General features: G+C 38.8%; 2 protein-coding genes across 31 annotated transcripts in view; one reads left to right on the plus strand and one right to left on the minus strand.

Annotated features, from left to right (window-relative positions):
- The window catches only part of LOC135164397 (putative peptidyl-tRNA hydrolase PTRHD1), a 141,087-nt gene that overhangs the window by 18,636 nt on the left and 101,205 nt on the right, over positions 1–21,246 (plus strand). The window contains exon 4 of one of the 6 annotated variants that reach the window (XM_064124683.1): positions 5,256–5,495. The exons of 4 other annotated variants lie outside the window; for them this stretch is intronic. In XM_064124683.1, coding sequence (XP_063980753.1) covers positions 5,256–5,347 — 92 coding nt within the window. In that variant the 3' untranslated portion in view covers positions 5,348–5,495. Of the gene's footprint in view, positions 1–5,255; positions 5,496–21,246 lie in introns of those variants that run through there. One more of the 6 variants, XM_064124726.1, reaches the window with a different exon arrangement.
- LOC135164253 (collagen alpha chain CG42342-like) overlaps positions 1–21,246 on the minus strand; it is a 132,538-nt gene that overhangs the window by 16,858 nt on the left and 94,434 nt on the right. For 9 of the 25 annotated variants that reach the window (XM_064124450.1, XM_064124433.1, XM_064124428.1 and 6 more), the window contains exons 2-10: positions 12,290–12,369; positions 11,576–11,611; positions 9,285–9,320; positions 8,741–8,881; positions 5,045–5,119; positions 4,031–4,084; positions 2,682–2,861; positions 2,294–2,338; positions 1,476–1,581 (exon numbers count right to left, since the gene is read on the minus strand). In XM_064124450.1, the coding sequence (XP_063980520.1) occupies positions 1,476–1,581; positions 2,294–2,338; positions 2,682–2,861; positions 4,031–4,084; positions 5,045–5,119; positions 8,741–8,881; positions 9,285–9,320; positions 11,576–11,611; positions 12,290–12,369 (753 nt within the window). Of the gene's footprint in view, positions 1–1,475; positions 1,582–2,293; positions 2,339–2,681; positions 2,862–4,030; positions 4,085–5,044; positions 5,130–8,740; positions 8,882–9,284; positions 9,321–11,212; positions 11,249–11,575; positions 11,612–12,289; positions 12,370–21,246 lie in introns of all 25 variants that reach the window. The other 16 variants (XM_064124602.1, XM_064124474.1, XM_064124504.1 and 13 more) reach the window with 15 other exon arrangements.

The following is a 21,246-nucleotide window of genomic DNA, read 5'->3' on the forward strand; positions in this document are numbered from 1 at the left end:
GATTGTTATGCCGGAGAAAATTCGTTGCATTGAAAGAGAGAAAAATTTTCTTGAAGAGAAAAGTTTGTTAAAAATTGAAATCAGAGCCAATTTGATCATCAACAATTTCACCAAATTGGTGTACGACCAGCATAACGTATTAATGAATAAAAGAAAGTTTGAATCTTGCAATTCTGCCCTACAGTCACTCTCGAACTTTTTGAAAAACATCTCCGGACTTTTCTCTCCGCGTTTCAAGCAGAATATGATTTTGACAAAGAGTTGAGTAGAATAAGCACGAGGAGAATGAGGTTCACTGGGAGGATTTGCATGGGATTTATATTCCTTCCTCTCGTCGTCTTTTTCTTGAAGGATCATCTGAAATATTTTTCATCTACATCCCCTTGACTGCCCCCATCTCATCCATCTGTTCCCTTTTTTTTCTCATCCTTTGCCAGTTTCACGATCGCAATTATTATTAGCATTAGTCGGTTCTTCTTTCCTCCCCCTCCGGCCCGCCCGCCGCAATCCAAAATACAAAAGATTGGGGACAAAAGAACGTTAAGCCGAATCGATAGAAAGAGACAGAGGGACTACCAGACAGAAGGTGGGGCAAAAAGAGGAGATAAATGAGAAAAAAATGGGAAGAGTGAAACAGAAAGAGAGATGACATTTTTCCTCGTCGCACTGTCGTGAGGTATCGGCATTGATCGGGTGCAGGTTTTCTCGAGAAAAAAAAAAGAGAATGTTAGGCGTACAGCGACGCTGATATGACGGGGCGGAGGGGTAAAGAAGGGTGTTGGAGGGAAAAAGAAAGGAGAGAATGAAAGTATACCGGAAGACGGACAAGTCCACCGGGTGCAATCTAAAAGTTACAATTGGACAAAGTTCTAATTGGTGGGAATACGTGAGCGGGGACGAAAGCCACGATAATCGACGCTGGGGTTTCTGGACAAGTCAAAAGACGGCGATAAGTATTTTTATTTCATGCTGTGTGTTCCTTTCTGTAGTTTCTAGGAGGTTTTTTTCAATATACGGGAGGAATGCTAAGAAGAACTGGGGATTGAAAGTTTAGGGGGAATTCTTTTGAAGTTGCGATGGGTGGCGGAGGGTCCTGCAGTCATAGAGAGCAAGTTTTTACGATTGGCCCATAGCATTTTATCGTTATGATCTGACCCCAAATCTGATTTCTCCCGGATTCGTAAAATCATTGAAAATTAGATGGAGATAAATGATTTATAGTTCCTAGTTTCCAGTAAGTCTTCTGCGCTCTTCTTTCTTGAACTTCTGAGAAGTTTTTTCACTGTACGAAAACATTTTTTAAGAAAAGCTGGGTTAATGAAAGTTTCGGGTAATTTTTTTGAGTTGCGAGCGCATTTCCTAAGTTTATCTACGAAATTTAGCATGTTTATGATGAAGTAATGTAATTGAGGTAATTATGACGAAGTACATTATCCCCGAAAACAACAGAAAGAGTAGAGTATATATTGGCTTACCGGGAGGTCCTGGGGGACCTGGTGGTCCCTCGAAAGTCCCAAGAGGAATCTGTTTTCCGTCCAGCGATGTCGTGAAGCCTCTCTCACCCTTGTCGCCTTTGTCACCCTGTTGACGAGACAATAGTAATCTTCAGTGACCAATTACTCATATTCTCCACATCGAGGCGGATCGAATGAGAAAAAAAGGGAATTTGGGCGAGACAAAGAATTATCCTCTATCAGAAATTGATTAGATCCACCAGGGAGTACGTCAACATCCTATTAGAGCCAGTGTGATACACCTACAATAGCCACAACCCTTTCGAAAATCACCAAGCCCCAGTGTCTCCAAGCTCATTCGCCACCTGAGCGAATTGTGATGTTGTTGTTAAGAACCAAGCAACCACTGCACGACAAATCTACTTTACGTTAGTTTGAGTTAGTTGTTCACCACCCAAGTTAGTCCTGTGAATACATTAAATTGAACATACTGCGAAAACTAGTGTCCTGAGAAGGTCTTAATTACAGACGTGTGAGATAGAACGGTGCCATCTTTGTATTTAAGATAGAAGGAAAATTTTTGATAAAAAGATTTTCGTACAACGGTTTAAGAACAACTGGAAAAATTATTACGAAAAATTGGCTCACATTTCAGTTGTCTCATAAAAATTGATAGGAGTCAAGGAATTTCATGTCGATATAATGAATTAATTCCTGAATGATTATTCAAAATATGATTATATTGTGATTGGACATTCAAGTCCTTTGGTATTCTCAGATCCAATACGAGGCACTATTTTTCGCAGTGTGCAGAGCACACATCAGCAGTATTAACTCACACGTCGTCCTGGAAAGCCTCTGATACCGACTCGCCCCGTTGCTCCCTAAAATATAATAAACAGGCGAACAAACAGAGAAATGAGACGAATCAATATTCATGAAGTCGTTGAGGTTGAGCTTCTTGAGAAACATCAAGTACTTTGAAATACCCAATTCAATTGAAATTCAATCAATCTACGACGTTTTATGTTCACGAATAAATTCAGAAGGACCCTTCATTGAAACAGGAGCATCTACATATTCTGTTCATAAGAATTTCCTCATGATTCAATGATCGACCGAGGACATTCTTCTTCAAAAACTGTCCTCCTGAACGTAAATCGCTCCCAGAAATTCATGACCCAGCAAAAAATATTCCGTTCTATGTAAATGAAGGCAACAACTCACTTTGAGTCCTGCTGGCCCCGGTGGGCCGACGGGTCCTTCTGGTCCGATAGGTCCGGCATCACCCTTCTCTCCTGCAGGCCCAACTTCTCCAGGGATTCCTTGTCTACCGTCTTGTCCAGCTATTCCCTCTACACCTTGGACTCCAGGGGGTCCAGGAGGTCCTGGTTCTCCTGGCTCTCCCTAAATTAACCCAAATAAAGTTGATTGTGTGCACTGTACTAGATAATCGAGACGTACCAAGTTAAGACATTAGACCCGAGAATATCAGAATGACATTTCAAATGTCGTAAAAGAAGACGTTCTTTTATCTAAAAGCAAGACGCTTGATAAGCGAGATGTTTTCCCATTGTCTTCGACGGTTAGTCAACAAATTTAAAATAATTCAGTCATTTATGATGCCTCTTATTTATGATTCACCGCAGACATCAGAAATTACTCGAATTTGGGCAGGCAAACGTCTTACTTTCAGAATCTAATCTATGAAATGTGAATCAATTGATCACAATTACACCTGGACAGTAGCAATCAAGCACGACATTGTCTCCAGATGATAAAAAATCGAGCAGAGGAGAAAAATAATAGGCAACCTCTAGATATAATTTTGATACTAGCAGACAGTGCATCGATCATTGTTGATAGAAAATGGTGCACTATCTATCTAGATAATGTATTCATGCACGCTCCAGACATTGAGATACGTAATGTCCACATGATCGTTTGGCCTGAAATAACTATTGTGGAAATATCATGAGCCAAGTGTACATAGACCAGTGAGTTTGTACGTGGTATTTATTTAAGGGTTGTTCACCCAAGGCTACAGCCAGTGGCCCTATATATTCTTGGAAGTATATCTTTTAATAAAACAGCTATTGGTACGATACTTCCACTGTAGAAAGAAATAGTGTGTTGTATAATATGAGCACGAAGGTAGAATCGATCATGCGATGAGTTCATCGAAAATTCACCCAGTATACTGTAGCACACCAATTACGTTCAAAAATAAATGAAGAAAAGAGAAATGAAGGGGAAAAAAAGAAGCACTGAAAGAAGAGGAGTAACGAGATAGTTAGTGGATGAGAAGTTTCAGGAGGAGAATGGAATGGTGCTTACTCCAGTAATTATTAGACTCGACGTTAATTAGATTTTCCCTCGGTTTGGGTGAGTGTTGGGCGTCGTGAGAGCATGTTATAAGAAATCAAAGTCGGCTAAGCATCGAGGATGGAGGGAGGGAGGGAGGGCTGGGGGGTGAGTAGAGTTAGTCAGGAAGTTGTAAAATTGAGTGTTATAAAGTGACAGTCTTGTCACGTTCGAGAAGCTTTTCACGTCCTAGTTGTACTTGAAGGACTTACTTTAAGCTGGATGATGGTCTGCGCTGAGATATTATGGCCACGTTCCTGGAGGCCCTAAAAGTAGGTTGACTACAGGTGAGCAAATTATTGGATGTGAGGTGACGAGAGGAGTATTCAATTGAGAATATTGGAGTTTCGTGATGAAATTGTTTTCCACGACATATGTTTTCACCTTAAATTTCATTCATTAAGTTATTCTGGGGAAAGTTTACCCACACAAATACAACTCGATGAATCTCATTATCCCTTTATTTATGATCTTCATGATTCTACCTCTTGAACTTCAGGTTTGTGAATTCTGTCCTCAAGCTTCGAATACTAGGACTATCCCTTAGTTTGAGCGACTTAACCCTCAGTGTTGACCTACGGGGTCGTCGTACTGGAATTTCTTTTTAAAACTACGATATGACCCAACTATATGATTCACCCATTCAATTTGATATATATGATCACTACATTTCCACCCATCTAATTTAATGTTCCCGCGGGCCCCATCAAAAATCCCATAACTTCAAGTCTCGGAAAACCAATATCATGGCAAGAATCCTTCTACATGAATATCATCCTCAAATGGTATCTCATATCAGTAAAATAAACGGAAAACGTCTGTTCGTCAGGTCAATATCAGCGTCATAAACCAGGGCCCAATGTGTTCAAAAAATTGGAAGGGATCTCATCACCTCGTTCTCCACCATGCTTCCGAAAAAACCCTAAAACTTAAATTCCAATAAAAAAAATACCAAAATTATAACGAATGCAGAAAATTAAACTTTCAGTACCACCTCCTCTCTCGCATTCCAAATTATAATTCAAGACTGTTCTCTTTAACTATTGATATAGATATATCTAATAATAAATACAAGGGAGAATAGCTACACCGCAAGCAACCTCAAGGTACTCTAACAATACACGAAAGGCGAACGATAACGCTCAATAACTATTTATAAACATTCAACTGTAGAACAAAAAGAAAACTATAATAACGAGTTTGAGGCTTCCATCGGCGGTTGTTACCTTTAGGGCGACGATTTCGGCGTAGCCAAGCGTTCCACCGCGCAGTGTTGTCACCGATCTCTTTAACCCCAATCCCTGTGCATTGACCCGTAGGACGAACACATTGATTTTTATTTACTTTGTCATGGGCTATTGTTTTTTTGCATGTATTGTTGTGTTTAGACATTAATTTTGATTTTTAGACAGAGTAATCTTTAACGTGATGATTTAGGTGGATCCACTCGATTGCGTGAGGCAGCTACCCAGGTAGGAAAAAACGAATGGGCCAACCTTGGTACAAGCACGGCCGCCGAGCTGCCGTAGCTCGGCACCCGGGCTCCAGCCAAACTCGCGCCGAACTTGGCTAGACCCTGGGATGATAACACGGGGCCAGGCCTGGGACCGAACTTTGGCCAGACTTCGGTCGCCGTACTTTGGCCGCACTCTGGGCTTACCATTCGGCCCGAAATTGGCCCAGGCCTGTTGCCGAACTTTGGCCGCACTCTGGGCTTACCATTCGGCCCGAAATTGGCCCAGACCTATTGCCGAACTTTGGCCGCATTCTGGGCTGACCATTCGGCCCGAAATTGGCCCAGATTTACGACCAGAGCTGTGGCCAGGCTCCAACCGTTGCCTGTATTGGGTTCAGAATCACCAATAAATATATGAACGGTATATCTGATAAGCAGACATGTATTTATTACCTTCAACATTATACAGAAAACAGTTTTATTATGTGACAAAACTTATATTTAAATTTATTAAATCTATTGACAAAAAAACTCAGCCAATCAAAAACTTTTTTCCTCCTATCGACATAGTACATGTTTTCATCCGATTTTGGTTGAACAGTTAAAGATATGCAGTGTTTGTATCTCCAATTTTCATGAAAGATAATCACAACTATGAGATTTTTCCGCGAACAGAATATGAAAACTCAAAAAAATGATTGCAGGTATAAATTGTAGAAAAATCTTTTGTGGATTATTTTCATCCGCTTTTAAAATAAATAATCTACGTAGATCATTTGAATCCGAAATTTAATACGACATACCATATTAAGTCTTAATAAACTCTCTCTTACAATCTAATAATATTAGCAGTCAGTCTTCAGAATTCGAAGATTGTATTAACAAAATATCCAACAAAATAACGCACCAATGTTATTTTTTAAATTAGTAGTTTAGAATTGATAAATTATCGTGCTTCAATTCAAGCATGAAAACAGTCATTATAATAGCAATATTATGGATAATTTATTCCGCTATGGATGATAAGAATTAATTCTTATATCCATAGACAATTGCTGATACGAATTATCCTGATAAGAATTATTTTTTCATCTCGGAAAGACGTCCTTTTTTTACAATAATGTCTTCTCCATCTGCAACTCCGGAACACAGAATGATATTTAGTTGCATTGATTGTGTGCTAGTTCTATATAATATTGCTTATTATATTCACTCTTTCAAACAAACTTAGAAATATAAAAAAGTCTTGGATAGGATTACATATAACTAATTAATTTCAACCCTTAAATTTGAAATCTTTGGGGAATATGGACGCAGTCCGATTGTGAAACTTCAACCTTATAAATATTATTTGACTTGAATCACCAAATACTGAAAACAGCTCTCAATGGCTGAAATTACTTTCATTAGAATTTTTCTTAAAAATTAAAAATCCACTTATTATTTTTCCCTTTAAACTTTTGGACATAATATTTAATCCCTGAACCAACAACGGATATTTATTCCCGTGATCTAACTTATGAGGAAATGACATAGAAAATACTTTATTATGCTAAGATACATCACATTTTCCAATTGTTATTTCCATCTTCTGGATTTCCGACCTCGCCAGGAGAAATATAATAAATATAATTAATACTTCAATGACAGCCGAATACTAAACAATATTCATATATTAATATATATTCTGCCCAATGAAACGCCTCGCGATAAAAATATATTGATAATATAAACTTTTCCTATTAATCGTACCTTTTATCAAGAATATCACAACTAATACAATTACGAAAATGAACTAATGGAGTCATATTAACACAGTGATTTTACAATTCCATTTATCCCGGAAAAATGAAGTATTATCAACTATAAACCCCCAAGAATTGGTTCATCCCTGTCTCCAACGCTGCTATTGGATTCACTGATGCAATCATTAAGATGCTTATACGAGCCACAATCACCATCACCACCCGACCAACTATCACCACAAGCACTAGCATTATCATCGAGATGTCGAACATCGACATCTCCACTAATTTGATCCACAATAGATCCACTACGGATAGTTATTTCATTGGCTGTTGGCAAACTAACCTCTTCCTCATCGGCATTATTGCGTTCACTGTAATCCGGAGTTTTTTCTTTAGCGCCTTCTACGTTTACAGATTCTTTTTTCTTCAGTTGATGAAAATGTCTGTATTTTTTAACCCGTGAATATGAACTCTGAGACATATTACAATAGTAAAAGAGTAATATTAAAATAATAAATTGCCGCACACGACACTCATGTCTACTGCCACAATCAGACTACTCAACACGCCATCTTACGGGCTGTTGTCATAGAATGTGTGGTATACGGTGATATCCACGCATATTTTCCCCTGAAATAGTATGTTCAGAAGAAATAATGGTACCTTCGGAAGAAGGAGAATCAAAGGACGAAAAATTTAGTGAAGGAACATTCCCCATGAGAATTCAATTTTTGGAATGCTGTTCCATATGGGACCCAAGCCTGGCAAACCATGCCCCTTGTCTGCCTGGCCATGTCTCGGGGCAAGCTTGGTGACCCAAGCCTGGCAAGCCATGCTCTTTACCAGTCTGGCCATACCTCGGGTCAAGCGTGGTTGCCCAAGCCCGGCAAACCGTGCTCTTTGCCAGTCTGGCCATACCACGGGCCAAGCTTAGTGACCCAAGCCTGGCAAGCCATGCTCTTTGCCGGTCTGGCCATGCCTCGGGCCAAGCTTGGTGGCCCAGATCTGGCAAGCCAGTCTCGTGCCAGACCTGGCCCGTTTCGTGGACATTGGCATTTCCTACCTGGGTACTGAAGTGATTGATGGCAAAATTTCAAGGACAATGAAATTGATTGCGCGGAGAGAAAAGTTGGGTAGAGATGATCTAATTGCAACAAAAGCCGCGAAATTACAGTTCAATGAGACAAGAAAAATTATAGAAAAATATTTGAATATTCTGGATCTTATTGAAACGTTATCTTCATTAATGAAACCAAATTTCATTCTAAATTATGCAAAAGGGGGATAATTCATCACGAATAATTCGAAATTTTGCATATTCATACGCCTCTAATAATTTTTAATACTGAAGTCGTTCTGGTACAAGTAAGACTTGTTTGAAAACTCCGCAGTCGATCACTCAGTGAATAAAATAAAAAAAAGAGTAATCCCTGAGCTTTTCTCTCCGCAAAGTGATTGATCATGAATGATCCTGTGCATTAGATAATGGATTCACCTAATCTGCCGTTATCAGTGGGTAAGCGATCAGCATTCGATTTGTTCAGGATGATCAAATGGATTTTGATGATGATGAATGATGGTGAGTGAATATTCGCTATTTATGATTCAATGAGACAGCGAATTACGAAGATTACTCTGTCCAAGTCATATATAGATAGTCGTAATACAGTGGACATGACAACAACACGCAATGAATAATAATCGGTGAGCCAGTGTACCGTATGATACGTTCTTCCGAATAGTAGTATTTTTTTTCTGATAGAGTCCCCATTGTTTATGGTAGATACCTTTACAGCCGAGAAGACATCAAAGCCTGGACTTCCAAGCTCGCCTTTCTGTCCTTTGTCACCGGGTCGACCCTACAAGCAATTCCATATTCATTAATTGAATTTTCAAAGAATAGGGTGTATTGATTAATAGCAAAACCTGGAGAATTTCCTGGAGTATTTTACTAGATTTTTACTCTATTTCGTACATTTTTGTCCAATGGACAATATTTGAAAGAAAAAAATCGGAGAACTCGATTTTCTTATCCATCTTATCCTATTGAAATGAATTTTGATTTTTTTCATGAAAAAAGGTGTTAGAGAGGAGGAACAAATTCTGAAAAACGTGTTTAATTTCCATAGAATTTTTCAATGAGAAAAGCTAAAGGAAATGCTAGATCTGTTCGTCTTAACAGCTATAGAAGTAAAGGAATAATGATTAATGGATTAATTTGTTGAAAAAAATTGTTGATATTGGAATATGAAATAATCTCACCGGATCTCCTTTGGGTCCATCCAAACCAATCGGCCCCTGCAAAGCATAAAATCATTTTAATACAATACTTCTCTCGCTACCACACATGGAACATCCAGATGAAACGGAAGAGCATGAATTTTATGAAATGAAAGAAGTATCGGAAAATATCCGCATGTACAGCGCGCTCCGATATATCATTCTCGTGTGATATAAAGGAACAAACTGTGAAGAATACAAAAATTGAGGTATTAAACTAAAACCACTTCTCGGCATATGGCGCTCAAATTCAATATCGAAACACGTGACACCGGAAACTTTAAAAATATCGTTCGGTATTGTATTTCTTTCCTGCGATGTTTCACAGGAGGAAAAGTGCACTCTGCGCCCAGAGTAATTCTACTGATTCAGTTATTGCTGTGAGAACTATTCGAAGAGTTATCGATTCAAGGAAGGATACTCGTAACGATTGTTATATGCACTAAGAGAAAAAATTTATGTCACCAAAAAATTATGTTCAGAAAATTATATCAGAACAATTAATTTCGTGCGACTATATCTATTTCACTGGATTAAATATTTTTATTTATTACTTTGACAATTCCAATAATGGTAATTTCTTTGCGTGAATTGATTGCTTTCACGCGCGATAGTAGTCACGGGAAAGTGTCTTTAGCTTTAATTTATATTTCCGATGAACTCCATTAACTGGAAAAAGATAAACCGATTTAACAGTGCAGAGGGAAAAAAATGATCGATCTCTACAAATTTATTATTGTCCGTGGGATCAATTGTATGAGCGCCACTACCTGAAAGGCAATTATCCCATTTATCCTTAAAACTCTCACCGGTTGGCAATGCAGCAGCCAAATACTACAATTGAACGAGTAACTACAATTTCCGGACGATTTTGGTCTAGAATTTCATGGCTTACGATTCCAGAGTCTCCCGAGGGGTGGTAAATGGAACGTTTACAGGATTACCCTAAATCCAGTTTTCGACTGACCGCAGAATCGAACACGAAAACGAGGTGACCAGTTGGAAATCTACACATACCGTGGAATATTCGAGGTAAAGTTGGTCTACAAACACGTAACGCATATAACGTGAAAGCAAATGAAAGACGAAGGGAGTTTGGGTGGATTCCCGAGCTTAGCCGTATATTGGAGGGTAGAATTTCGTATTGCGTGATTCGTACGTTGCCGAACTGAGGGGGAAAATTACATTAGTGGTTACGTTTGCCATAGCATGCCCACGTCAAACTCTTGAATTACTTGAATTCTTCCTTTTCTGCATTGTTTCATCTCTTTTTCGCTCACACTTTTATTGGACTGATTGTAATGCGAGTTTAGCCGTGGGATTGAGTGACATTATGACTTCGAAATAAAGTTAATTTACCGTGAAATCAATTTGAATTAATTCAGGCATTATCAGATACCATGATTTCGTAACTGCATGCAAATAAAATTCACACTTTAAGTGGGGATCTCATCTTGATCTGAGAAGGATTTAATTAAATTCCGAATCTAGCAATTTTGAGGAGATTTTTTGGACTTGGATTGCGTATCTCCAAAAAATTCCCAGTCCGTTTGATGACTTTATTCGAATAAAGTTTAACTTGAATCATTTGACAGACAAAGTATTTATTAATCATCGCAATAGCAAAACAATAATGAAACAATCTACGGACTTTCTTAAACCTCAATTGTTCGACATCAACAATTTCGATCGCAAAGTCATGAACTTATGGCGATTAGGATGCACACATTGATGTCATTTGTCTTCGAAATAATTCCCACAGAAAGTACCCCTCAGCGTTGGCGTACAATAAAGTAGGTGTGCTTCGAAATGTCGGACTATCCATTATAAACTCCACGAACAATTGTCACTCTATAATCAACTAAACAATGAGGGTATTTTTTTGTTGGTTGTGCTTTAGAAAGTCTTACCGTGACACCGGGTTCGCCTTTTTCACCTTTAGCACCCTGGAATATTACGATTGATTGAATTAAAGAGGCTGAGAATGAATATCCCTCAATAATTCGGAATTTATTATCATCCCGATATCAATTTAATTCCGTCGTAATTCTCATCGGAGCTGAATAAATTGCACTGCCAACTTTAAATCATGAATTAAAAGCGCCGAATAAAAAATCTCGCACCTCGTTAAAGCCCATGTTCGTGATTCAAATCGTAAATTAAATTTTCTGAAGTAATAGGATAAATTAATGAGAGTATGAATGGGGTGAGATACAGAAGGAGAGAGACAGAGAGAGGAGGATGAATGGAGTAAAAAAAATATAACAAAATACCGGAAAACCATTCTTGCCCGCGGTCCCCGCTACACCCTGGAAAAAGGAGTCAAAAGTAATTAAAAAAGAGGTTTATTGGGGTATTAATGCTTGCTTATATGGCGCATTCCAAGCCCCGGCAGTCTTTACATTAGACGAAGAAAATTTTTATAGTCTTTGCAGTCCTATAGAGAGAAAAATGTATGACATATTATTTATCACAGACAAAGTAATAAATAAATTTATATTTTGACAGTTCTGATAAAGTTAGAGTCAAAGAGCCAGAAATCCATCAATTTTTATCACTGGAAATTCAATTTTTCTCTCTATATCTTCTCAAATTTTCATGAAGTTTTCATCGTCTGATTATCCCATCAGATATCTCATTGGATGATTATTTTTAACTTTAAGTTCCGAGTAGCGAAAGCATAAGTAGACCTCATCTATTCAAGATGAGACTCATATTCGACTCTTCAATGCTATTATTGACACCACTAGGGCATCGTGAACATCCCCACAGCCATGTTAATCGAGCTAGAGTGACAGAGGGAGATAGAGTCATCGATCGATCCCATAAATAAAAAGCCGAGGGTTGACGCATGCAGTATTCCCCTTGCCTTGATCATGCTCGACCTGATCACTCATGATCACAGCCCATAAAAACTCCCCAATTCTCCCCTAGTGCCCATTCTGACACAGAGAATCGTCAATTGAGATTGAATGTTGGAGACTCACCTGTGCACCGGGCTCCCCAGAGTCACCCTTCCTTCCCTTTTTCCCTCTTTTCCCAGGAGGTCCTGGCTCACCGGGTGGTCCTAAAAACACAGAAAGGGAACGAAGGGTCAGACATTTTTCAGACATTGGGAGCATCTCTCTCTGAGATTTCTATCAGCGATCTGCAGCTTCTTGAACAGTCTGTGTTCGCTTAATGTTTCAATTTATTATCAACAAACAACTGTCAAGTGCCTGTAGAATAATTGATAGCGGAAAGAAGGGAAATCCCATCATCCGACTGTTGAAGTCGTTTTTTAAATTTTTCTACTAGAAATTCACGCAATATTTCTGGTTCAATTTTTTTACTATCAAACTATGTTTTATACCATTTAATTTTCTTGATGAGTGATCTTAAAAATAACTCCCTCTCACCCTCTGACAGGGCATTGAAGCAAAAATCCCGTGACAAGTATATTTTTTCCCCTCGCGGAAATAAAAATTTCAAACATTTCAAAGTGAAAGTAAAATCAGGAAGATCTGTGGGGATTTTAGCGTATATTTTCAGAACGGGTCGGAATAAGATCGGAGCATCCTAACCCCCTCCATCCGAGGGTAGGAGAAGAGGTTCAGTTAAAATCTCAGTTCGCCCTACGGGCAATCGTCGCTCCTTGTCATCGTTGTACTCGTCTTCAGAGAGAGCCCAGCGTAAACCTAATTTAACGCAAGAGAACTAGAGTGAGGAGATCCACGAGAGGATCAGGGGGTGAGGAGGGGGTGAGGGGGTGGGAAAATGAAAGAGAGAAGGGGTGGAAAGCGAACGTGAAGCAGGGAGCGAGATAATCGAGCTTTAAAAGCCAAAGCGTTGATCCAGAATATCCCATGGTGAAAAAGTCCCTCTCTCTTTCTCGTTTCTCCCTTATTCGCACTGTAGTCTCTCTCACCATCTCACTCGACGTCCAATTTCCCCCCTTTTGTGTTTGCACTTTTTCTCTGTGCTGTGCCTTCGTAGTTGTGCTCATTCCAAGCGACTCTTTTACGTATTTTCTTTGGGCTTTTTTCTGCTTCTGCCGTGCGTCCACACATAAACCGTTCTCAATTTTTCGATCTTACTCCCTAGGGAAATCGTCTCGCAGTCCTGGGAAAAGCACTTATTGTTTGGATAAATACAGAAGTTGGGGATTTTTTTTACTTTGGGTTTTCTTGGGGGAGACGGGGAGCGGTTGTTTATGTGTGTTTAGACCGTTTGTGAATGGATGGGATGGTTCCGGATAATTGAGTGAATCGATTCTCGTTTAAATTGATTCAAAATTACGTCCAACTCGGGTGGAATGTCACAAGTTTGGAAATATCGATTCGAAAATTTCAGGAAAATTGTTTTAGTAAATTCGAGTGAATAGATAGATTGATTGTAAATTTCCGGTTAATTAAAACTCCAGCGAAACTCATATGAAATATTCTCGTCGTGCTATCGAAAAATTTGCCTTTTCACTGCAATTTAAGTTTTTAATTTGCTAATTGTTTTGGTGAAACTTCGCCTTTTTTTCTCTTTCCTTCTACTTTAATGCTACGTTTGCGAAGAGTACAGATCAACAGTCCGTGAAAGATAATTTGTTGAACTGTAAATTTTTTTCTAAGAGCAGTCGCAATCATCACAGATAAACGTTGCAACCCACCACAGACTGTGATCGGTGTAGCCCCCGGCAATGCACCACGAACGTGCTTTTCCCCCAAAATTCCATCCTCATTTTGACGATTAACAGGTCTGAGCCTTCGTTATTCTCGCAGCAATTCTAAAGAGAACCTGAAAATCCCAGCATCCGTAATACTCGCAATTTGCCGTAGACACACGACCAAAGGAATGTCCCCATCGACTGAAGCTCCAGACTCTTCTCTCCCTCCTAGCTACCACCAATTCCCATCATCTCATCCAGTTTATTATCATGAAGCCTGAAGGCATTCAAATCCATGGCAACTAAATAAGAGACACTAAAATCACAACTTGCTTGCAAATACCACTCAATTTACCGTGTGTTTTTTTTTTCACCACTTGAGTTTTATATTATCCAATTTGTTGGGGCATATCTCCACTTAATGCCACTCGATTACAAACCCTGGAGGATTTGCCTCTTTCTGGAAGTCACTAGTCGTTTATCCTCGAGAGTCTCGTGCATTTAGTTATCGGAAAACTGGCGCTCGATATCGAAAATCCATGAGATATTCCTCATATGGGGTATGAACTCCGGATTTTCCTGTATTCGTCATTACGGTGGGACTTCCAGTCGTGATTACATATCCATTCGCCGTCGGCTCTAGCACAAAGCGTGGGTGATCTTTCCAATCGGAAATTAGAAATCGAACATGGCGGATGTCTCCAACCAATGGAGAAATTAAGGCGGCTTTCATAAGTGCAATCGTCTTGCGTCGAATTTTCGTGGAATCCGTCAAACAAACAAAACGAAATTGGCTACTATTTTCTTAATTTTTAGCTACGTCAAGTCAGAGGAAATAGAGTAATTGGACTTTGATATTGCGAGGTTTTTCCATCAAAGTTGGATGGGGATAATAGTTGGGATTACACAATTATCTTACAGGGTTGACATTAACCATGGACAGACGACTGAATATTATGCAGTGAAAGTGCTGATCGATCCATTATTTTACTTTGAACAAATAATCTGAAAATTTTTCATCAAAGAATTTGGGTTGGTAATGCTCAGGAGGCCTTATCATATGCTTTTTGGAATTATCTTTGAGTAATAAACAATTACAGGGAATTGTAATCCTTCATAATTGTGATTTTCGTCAATATCTTTTTCCTTGTTGTAAAATCATGTAGTTCAATAATCAATAAATCCCAAAATTTACGTGACGATATGGACGCCGACGAATTCGAGTGACTCCAGCTAAAAACCTCGCAACTGCGAATTTTGACAAAACCATTAGCCTAGATTGAATTTCCATAGCTTTTACCATTTCAATTTCATTAAAATTGAAAATGCAAAACCCCTTTGCCAGCATTACCCAACCAATGCAATAAACATCTGCTGTTGTACCAGACTGGGTAACTCCCACCGAAACAAAGTGGAACAAATGCTAAATGCCGCCGACTGTTGCACAGCATCAAGCCAACCTCTGCATTACAATTTTACACGACACGGGGTTTTCCAGCTGTCGGAGTAATTCTACTCGACTCTAATTCGGTATTTGTCATCGCACAAATGAGGTTGCGATAATGGTATTTATGCACCCACACTCGAGAATCTTATCTTTCGTCATTGGAATTGATGGGGGAGATGCTGCAGTGAACGAGGGTGGACTGCGTTTTTCTGAATGAAATAAAAATCTTATGAACAAGGATGAAGCCTTCCGGTGGGTACAATGTTGGTGTTGGAAATTTTTGCTGAATTTTCCGGGAATATCTCCGAAATTTCTGAAAATCCCTGAACATTCAATAAAATTGATAATTTTTTCGGATCACGTAAAAACGAAAATAATTTGATTCAATTAAATTGAAGATTCTCGGTCGATTTCCGTGCAATAATTGAACAAAATAAATAGAATGAAAAAAATCTCCAAGCACTCCAATGAAATTCCTGAAGATTACCATTTGAAGAGATCTCCCGATTTTTTTATTAAATTTTTTCACATCGCGAAACCTCCCGGGCTCTTTTCTCCATGTACATATTAATGCCTTAATCTCTGGTGACACACCCTCGTCACCTTTTCTTGACACTGAAATACAGTAAAGAGGGTTGGAAGGACGATAACAATATTGGACCCCTTTTCTCATCACAAAGTCATTTCTCACTTCACTGAAGCGCGACCCGATTTACAATAATTTCTTGATTGCCGTTTGTAGATGGAAAAAACGTGTCGCCAGTTGACAGGCATTTTTAGCGATTTAAGTCGCCTCAACGATCCATAAAATCCAATCACTTCTTCCCGAACATGTTGCGCTAAAATGTTTGAGCTCATTTGCTCAACTCGACTCCAGATAAAAGGATATTTCAATGAAGCAGGGAAATTTGTAATCTGTGTCCAATGACCGAGCGTACCATCGAGAAAAGAGAACAGAATATTGTTAGTGAGAAAGTGAATGGGCCTGTGGTTTTATTAGTGAACATTCAACATGGCGAATTGTATGAAATTATAATGTATATGCAACAAGTGGGGAAATGTCAATTGCAATAGAATCATGTGTAAACTATAGATATTTGAATTATCATGGTTTCGATCTGCAAATATTGAAGTCTGTGGCATTTCAACCGATGACTATCTCAATCATGGTGGAAGTTCAATGTATTTTATCGATAGGTAAAATCCCTTTATTATTTGTTAATTACTGACGTCGTCGAACAGTCGAACAGGATTTTTTATTTCTGTTATGTTTTTCCCTGAAAATGAATAAGCGAATCCTGATTTCAATTTTCAGTAAAATCGCCAATTTTATGATCCCAGTGATTTTAGCTCGGAATTGCATTCAGTTCCTCTGTTTCCAAAATTCATAACCACCTCTCTATGAAGATTAATTTTTGTTCTAATATAGAATGATCGATTTATGCGGATTGAACTTCTTTTGTCATGTAAATTTTAACGATTTTTTGATCCTTCATCAATAGTCTTTCAGCGTTGCTAAAGAGCTGAGATTTTATGGAGAGTTTAATAACGTTTGTTAGAGGAAGGACATTCAGTTTGAATCACGAAGAGAGAAAATTAAACGGTACATAAAATTCCCTGAGCTTATGTCCCTGTAAAGTGTTCGAGCTCATTTGCTTTACCTGAATCGAGATAAAAGGATACTTCAATGAATCAATGAACTTTTTAATCAGCACCCAATGTTCGAAGGAACTATCGAGAAGAGATAAGAGAATATTGTTAGCTAGGAAGTGAATGCTCATGTAATTTTATCAGTAGCCGTTGAACGTGACAGAAAAATGAACATATGCAACAACTACACACAGATAGAAATTCATGTGATCTGCCACTAGTATCTGTCCAATTAATCTGTTTAATTTTATTTAAACAATCGGAATGGAATTCAGGAATTACGAAGTAAACCGAGATCAGCCACTTCGGACTATTGACTAATTTTTTGTGAATATCTCAGAAACTAATAAAGATAGAAGAATTTTTATTATCACCTTTTTTGTGGAGCGAGTTAAGTACAAAAAGAAATGTAATTACAAAAATTCAATTATCTCCCTTAGATCCCGAGATATCCCTCAAAAACGCGACTGAAAAATAAGTCATCTCGTTTTACGACTTCGTTATTGAATTGGTACTTTTTTCTTTCTTTATTTAAAAAAAAATCCCAGAAAAATTTTAGATTATTTTTCTCAACACTGGAGATTGTTCTCTTCTTTGCCAGTAGCTGTTGATACATGAAACGATAGCTATAACTCATGTACACGTGTTTTCACGTACAAATATTCTTATTGTTGGCCCACACTTGCATACCTCACACAAGGCGTGATTCAAGTGGAAAGATGAACCCCACCCGAGGTTCCCCAATGTAAAGCGAACGATAAATCGGGCGAATAGTCGAATAGGGATGCAAGCAGGAGGGCCCACCAGCTGGAGTGAGTGGAATATATCGATATCCATTCGAGTCACGTAGACGGAGTCGATCGTCAGGGTATCACGAGACTATGGATGACGGAGTTGGGCTTTCCAACTCTCACCCCTGCCACCCTCCCTGATGCTCAACTCTTGATTCCTATGCTCTTATTTTTCCGGCGATACAGTTATGTGCTCGATGCAACTACCCCTGGGGAGGCCGGGCACCCTATTACCATACATATTTAATGGATCGCTCAGCTGGGAAATCGTGCCGTGAGACGGGAAAGTATAGCGGGTGCGGTTCTACAAGAAGAAATTGTTGTCTACAGATTCGCCATTCAAAAATATTATCTCTTCATTTATTGCGGATAAAGTTCCATTCTTCATCGAACTTTCAAAAGTATTAAATTTTATTCGCTAATAATTGCGGTGTAATCGATAGTTCGTGGGTAAAAAACTCTATCAAAGATGGAGATCATTGACACATGAAAAATTAATGAATAATTTTTAATGTTTAATCTATTCCATTTTATCCTTCGGGGAGACTTCATTACTACTCGTGAAATGTTGCCATTCAAGAAATAGTTGCTATCCCACAACTGATTTTCATAGTTTAGTTTTCGTCTGAATTCATCATTCACTAGTTTGGTACTTGTCCCGGGGAAACTGACGGCCTTCATCACAGCCTGATCTAAAGTCCTCCAGCACCGAAATTCCTCGCAATATTCCAACTCCTTAGAACCAAACTGCGCCGATAATCCCAATACATCGAGGTAATTGCAATAGCCAGAAAACACCGAGTCGAATCGTCGGAACAATCGATCATTCCTCTCCTCTTATTTCCTCTTCATCTTGCAGAGGCACCACTTCTTCATCATACTTCTTCTTATTCTCCTTCTTACTATGCCTTCCACCTCTTTCCGATTTCACGGTTGTGCTCACCGAGAAAATTTATGACCGAATCGAGAGAGTTGTATGGAAATTTCCTATTGCTGTTCTGTACTGGTATTTATATATAAGTTTGAATGATATATTACCTACGTATTTGGCAGTGTCTTTAGCAGAATATGATATCCATAAATTTTAGTCATTAGTTTTGAAAGAAGTGTCGTGACAATTCGAAAAAATAACGTGAATTATTGGTGTTTTTCTTTTAATCGCACGAAAATTACATGAAAATTTCCGTGTAATTAAAAGAAAGAAACTCCAGTACTTTTACTGGAAACTTTATCGATTTAAATGTGAATTTCCCCCGACCCTTTCTAAAAATTTTCCAGAAATTTTATTCTAACATTATTACATTTCCTCACGATTAAAGGATTGGCATTTTCTCCAGTACTCGAATTATAATTTTTACAGAAAGTTTCTCTCCGAGTAAAATGTTGAATGTTCAATGCGGAAATTCTATGAAATTTCAGTAAGCGAAATAATTTAATCAACGAAATACTATATAATACATTCTCATCCCTGGACACAAAGGAATTCTCTCCATTTATTTGAATTTCCCTGATGTATATTAATTTTCACAGACTAATTGAACTGAAATGAGCAGCTTCCATTCGTTTTACAATAAAACGTGGAATTTTTGATGGAAGTATTCCTTTGGATGTCCATGCAATGATAATGATTCAAGAGGAATAGTAATGATTTCATACGGCAAAATTCAAGTGATTGATTCGGCTCTAGACAGAGAGCACAATTTAATCAACGAAATGTTTTCGGTGGCGATCCTGTCTCTGTTTTCTGTTAGTTGGATCTATCCGAATTGCAGACATCAATTAGATGCTTAACAAAATTCTATGGGAGGCAAAAAAAATTCTGAGACTATAACGGATCCCATGGAAATGGGTCCCGACTAGATGAAATGTTCACCGCACTCATAATTTAATCAGCAAAAATTCAAGTGAATAATTCAGTTATGAACAGACGAAAGAATTTAATAAACGAAATACCATATAAGACAATGTATTCCCTAGTCACAAAGGAATCGTCTGTCCTCGGACTTATTCTCTTTATTTCCTTTACCCACGGACAGTGCTGCCATTGAATCGTCTCCCGCGGAAAATCAAAGAATAGAGAGACGGATGAGAAAAATAAAAGAGTCGACCTGACTAGAATGCAAGGAGGAGGACTAGACAATTCTTCAGAAGGGGATGGGGCGTCTTAAAGTGCGCGACAGCCCGTGATATCTCTGACCATACATCACGAGTCACCCTTTCGTCTCACCCCCTCACCTTCTGACGATGGAAATCGCACAAAACGGGGGGAGACACGGGGGTGAGGTGAAAAGTTACAGATAGTTTCAGAGAATGACAGGGTGATCGAAACTTCACACTGGCGCGCAGTCCCATAACAACACCCAGACATCAGAGGAAATCTTTGAATGCCTCTCTATCCCCGGTAATTATCGAAGTTATTGCTATGGAATTCCTCTCAACTAACATTCCCAAGATATCTCTGCTTATGGAGGAGGTATTCGAGTTCATTAATTATATTCAACAAGTTATTTCCGATGATTAGAGGAAATTGACAGCATTGGCCTTCATTTTGCGGTTTTTTCCAATAAATAATTAAGGAATTTTCATTGAAATATCAACGTAATTGACATTCAATATTTGTAATACGCTGAGAAAATGAATAGAAAGATTAAATTTCAGGACAATTCTTAATAATTAAAAATCCTCGTGATATTTCCCTCATCTTCCAATGCCTGTCCCTCAGAATATCAACATTATTTCTATAATCAAAAATGATCAACAACTGGTCCGCGAAAAGAATTAATTAATTGTCCTCGCACGCACGTTATCACTTGAATTTGTCAGACTGTCGTAATGCGATTGGCCCAGAAGAACTCTAGCTTATTTTCTTAGAATCCCCCTTTCATTCGAAAGAGATCCCATTAATCCTCTTTGCCAGGTCGGGATATCTTGGACTCTGGAAAGATCAGGGCCTCGGTACCCGGAGGGGGGTAGGGGTTATTCGACTTTGCGGCCAGTGGAAGATAACTCTCCCAAGGCGCACCGTTGCCCTCCTATCTCCCTCCTGGCACACCACTTTCATCCGCGCCCATTCGAAAAATAAAACGCCTGGATAAGAAAGGAGGATATATCTCGGTGGAGAAAAAAAAACCAGGAAATCCGGTGGAGGGCTCCACACGACATTACGATTTCCCATTACATCAGCTATTGGATCTCGATAGGGCTAGACGCAGCTGGAATTTTCCTTTTTGCCAAAGTACGTTTTCTTCACAACTTCCTTATTTTTAAATTCCATTATCTCCACCGGCTTTCAGCCGGAGCTGTGGAATAATAAAGAGTTGAGGGTGGAACGATTGTATCAATTTCGCTGGTTTTCGCGAGTCATCGGGAAATGCGGAAAATATGGGGAGAACTTGTTGAATAGTACACGAAAAGGAGATG

This window comes from Diachasmimorpha longicaudata, chromosome 1, assembly GCF_034640455.1.
Source record: "Diachasmimorpha longicaudata isolate KC_UGA_2023 chromosome 1, iyDiaLong2, whole genome shotgun sequence".
NCBI lineage: Eukaryota > Metazoa > Arthropoda > Insecta > Hymenoptera > Braconidae > Diachasmimorpha > Diachasmimorpha longicaudata.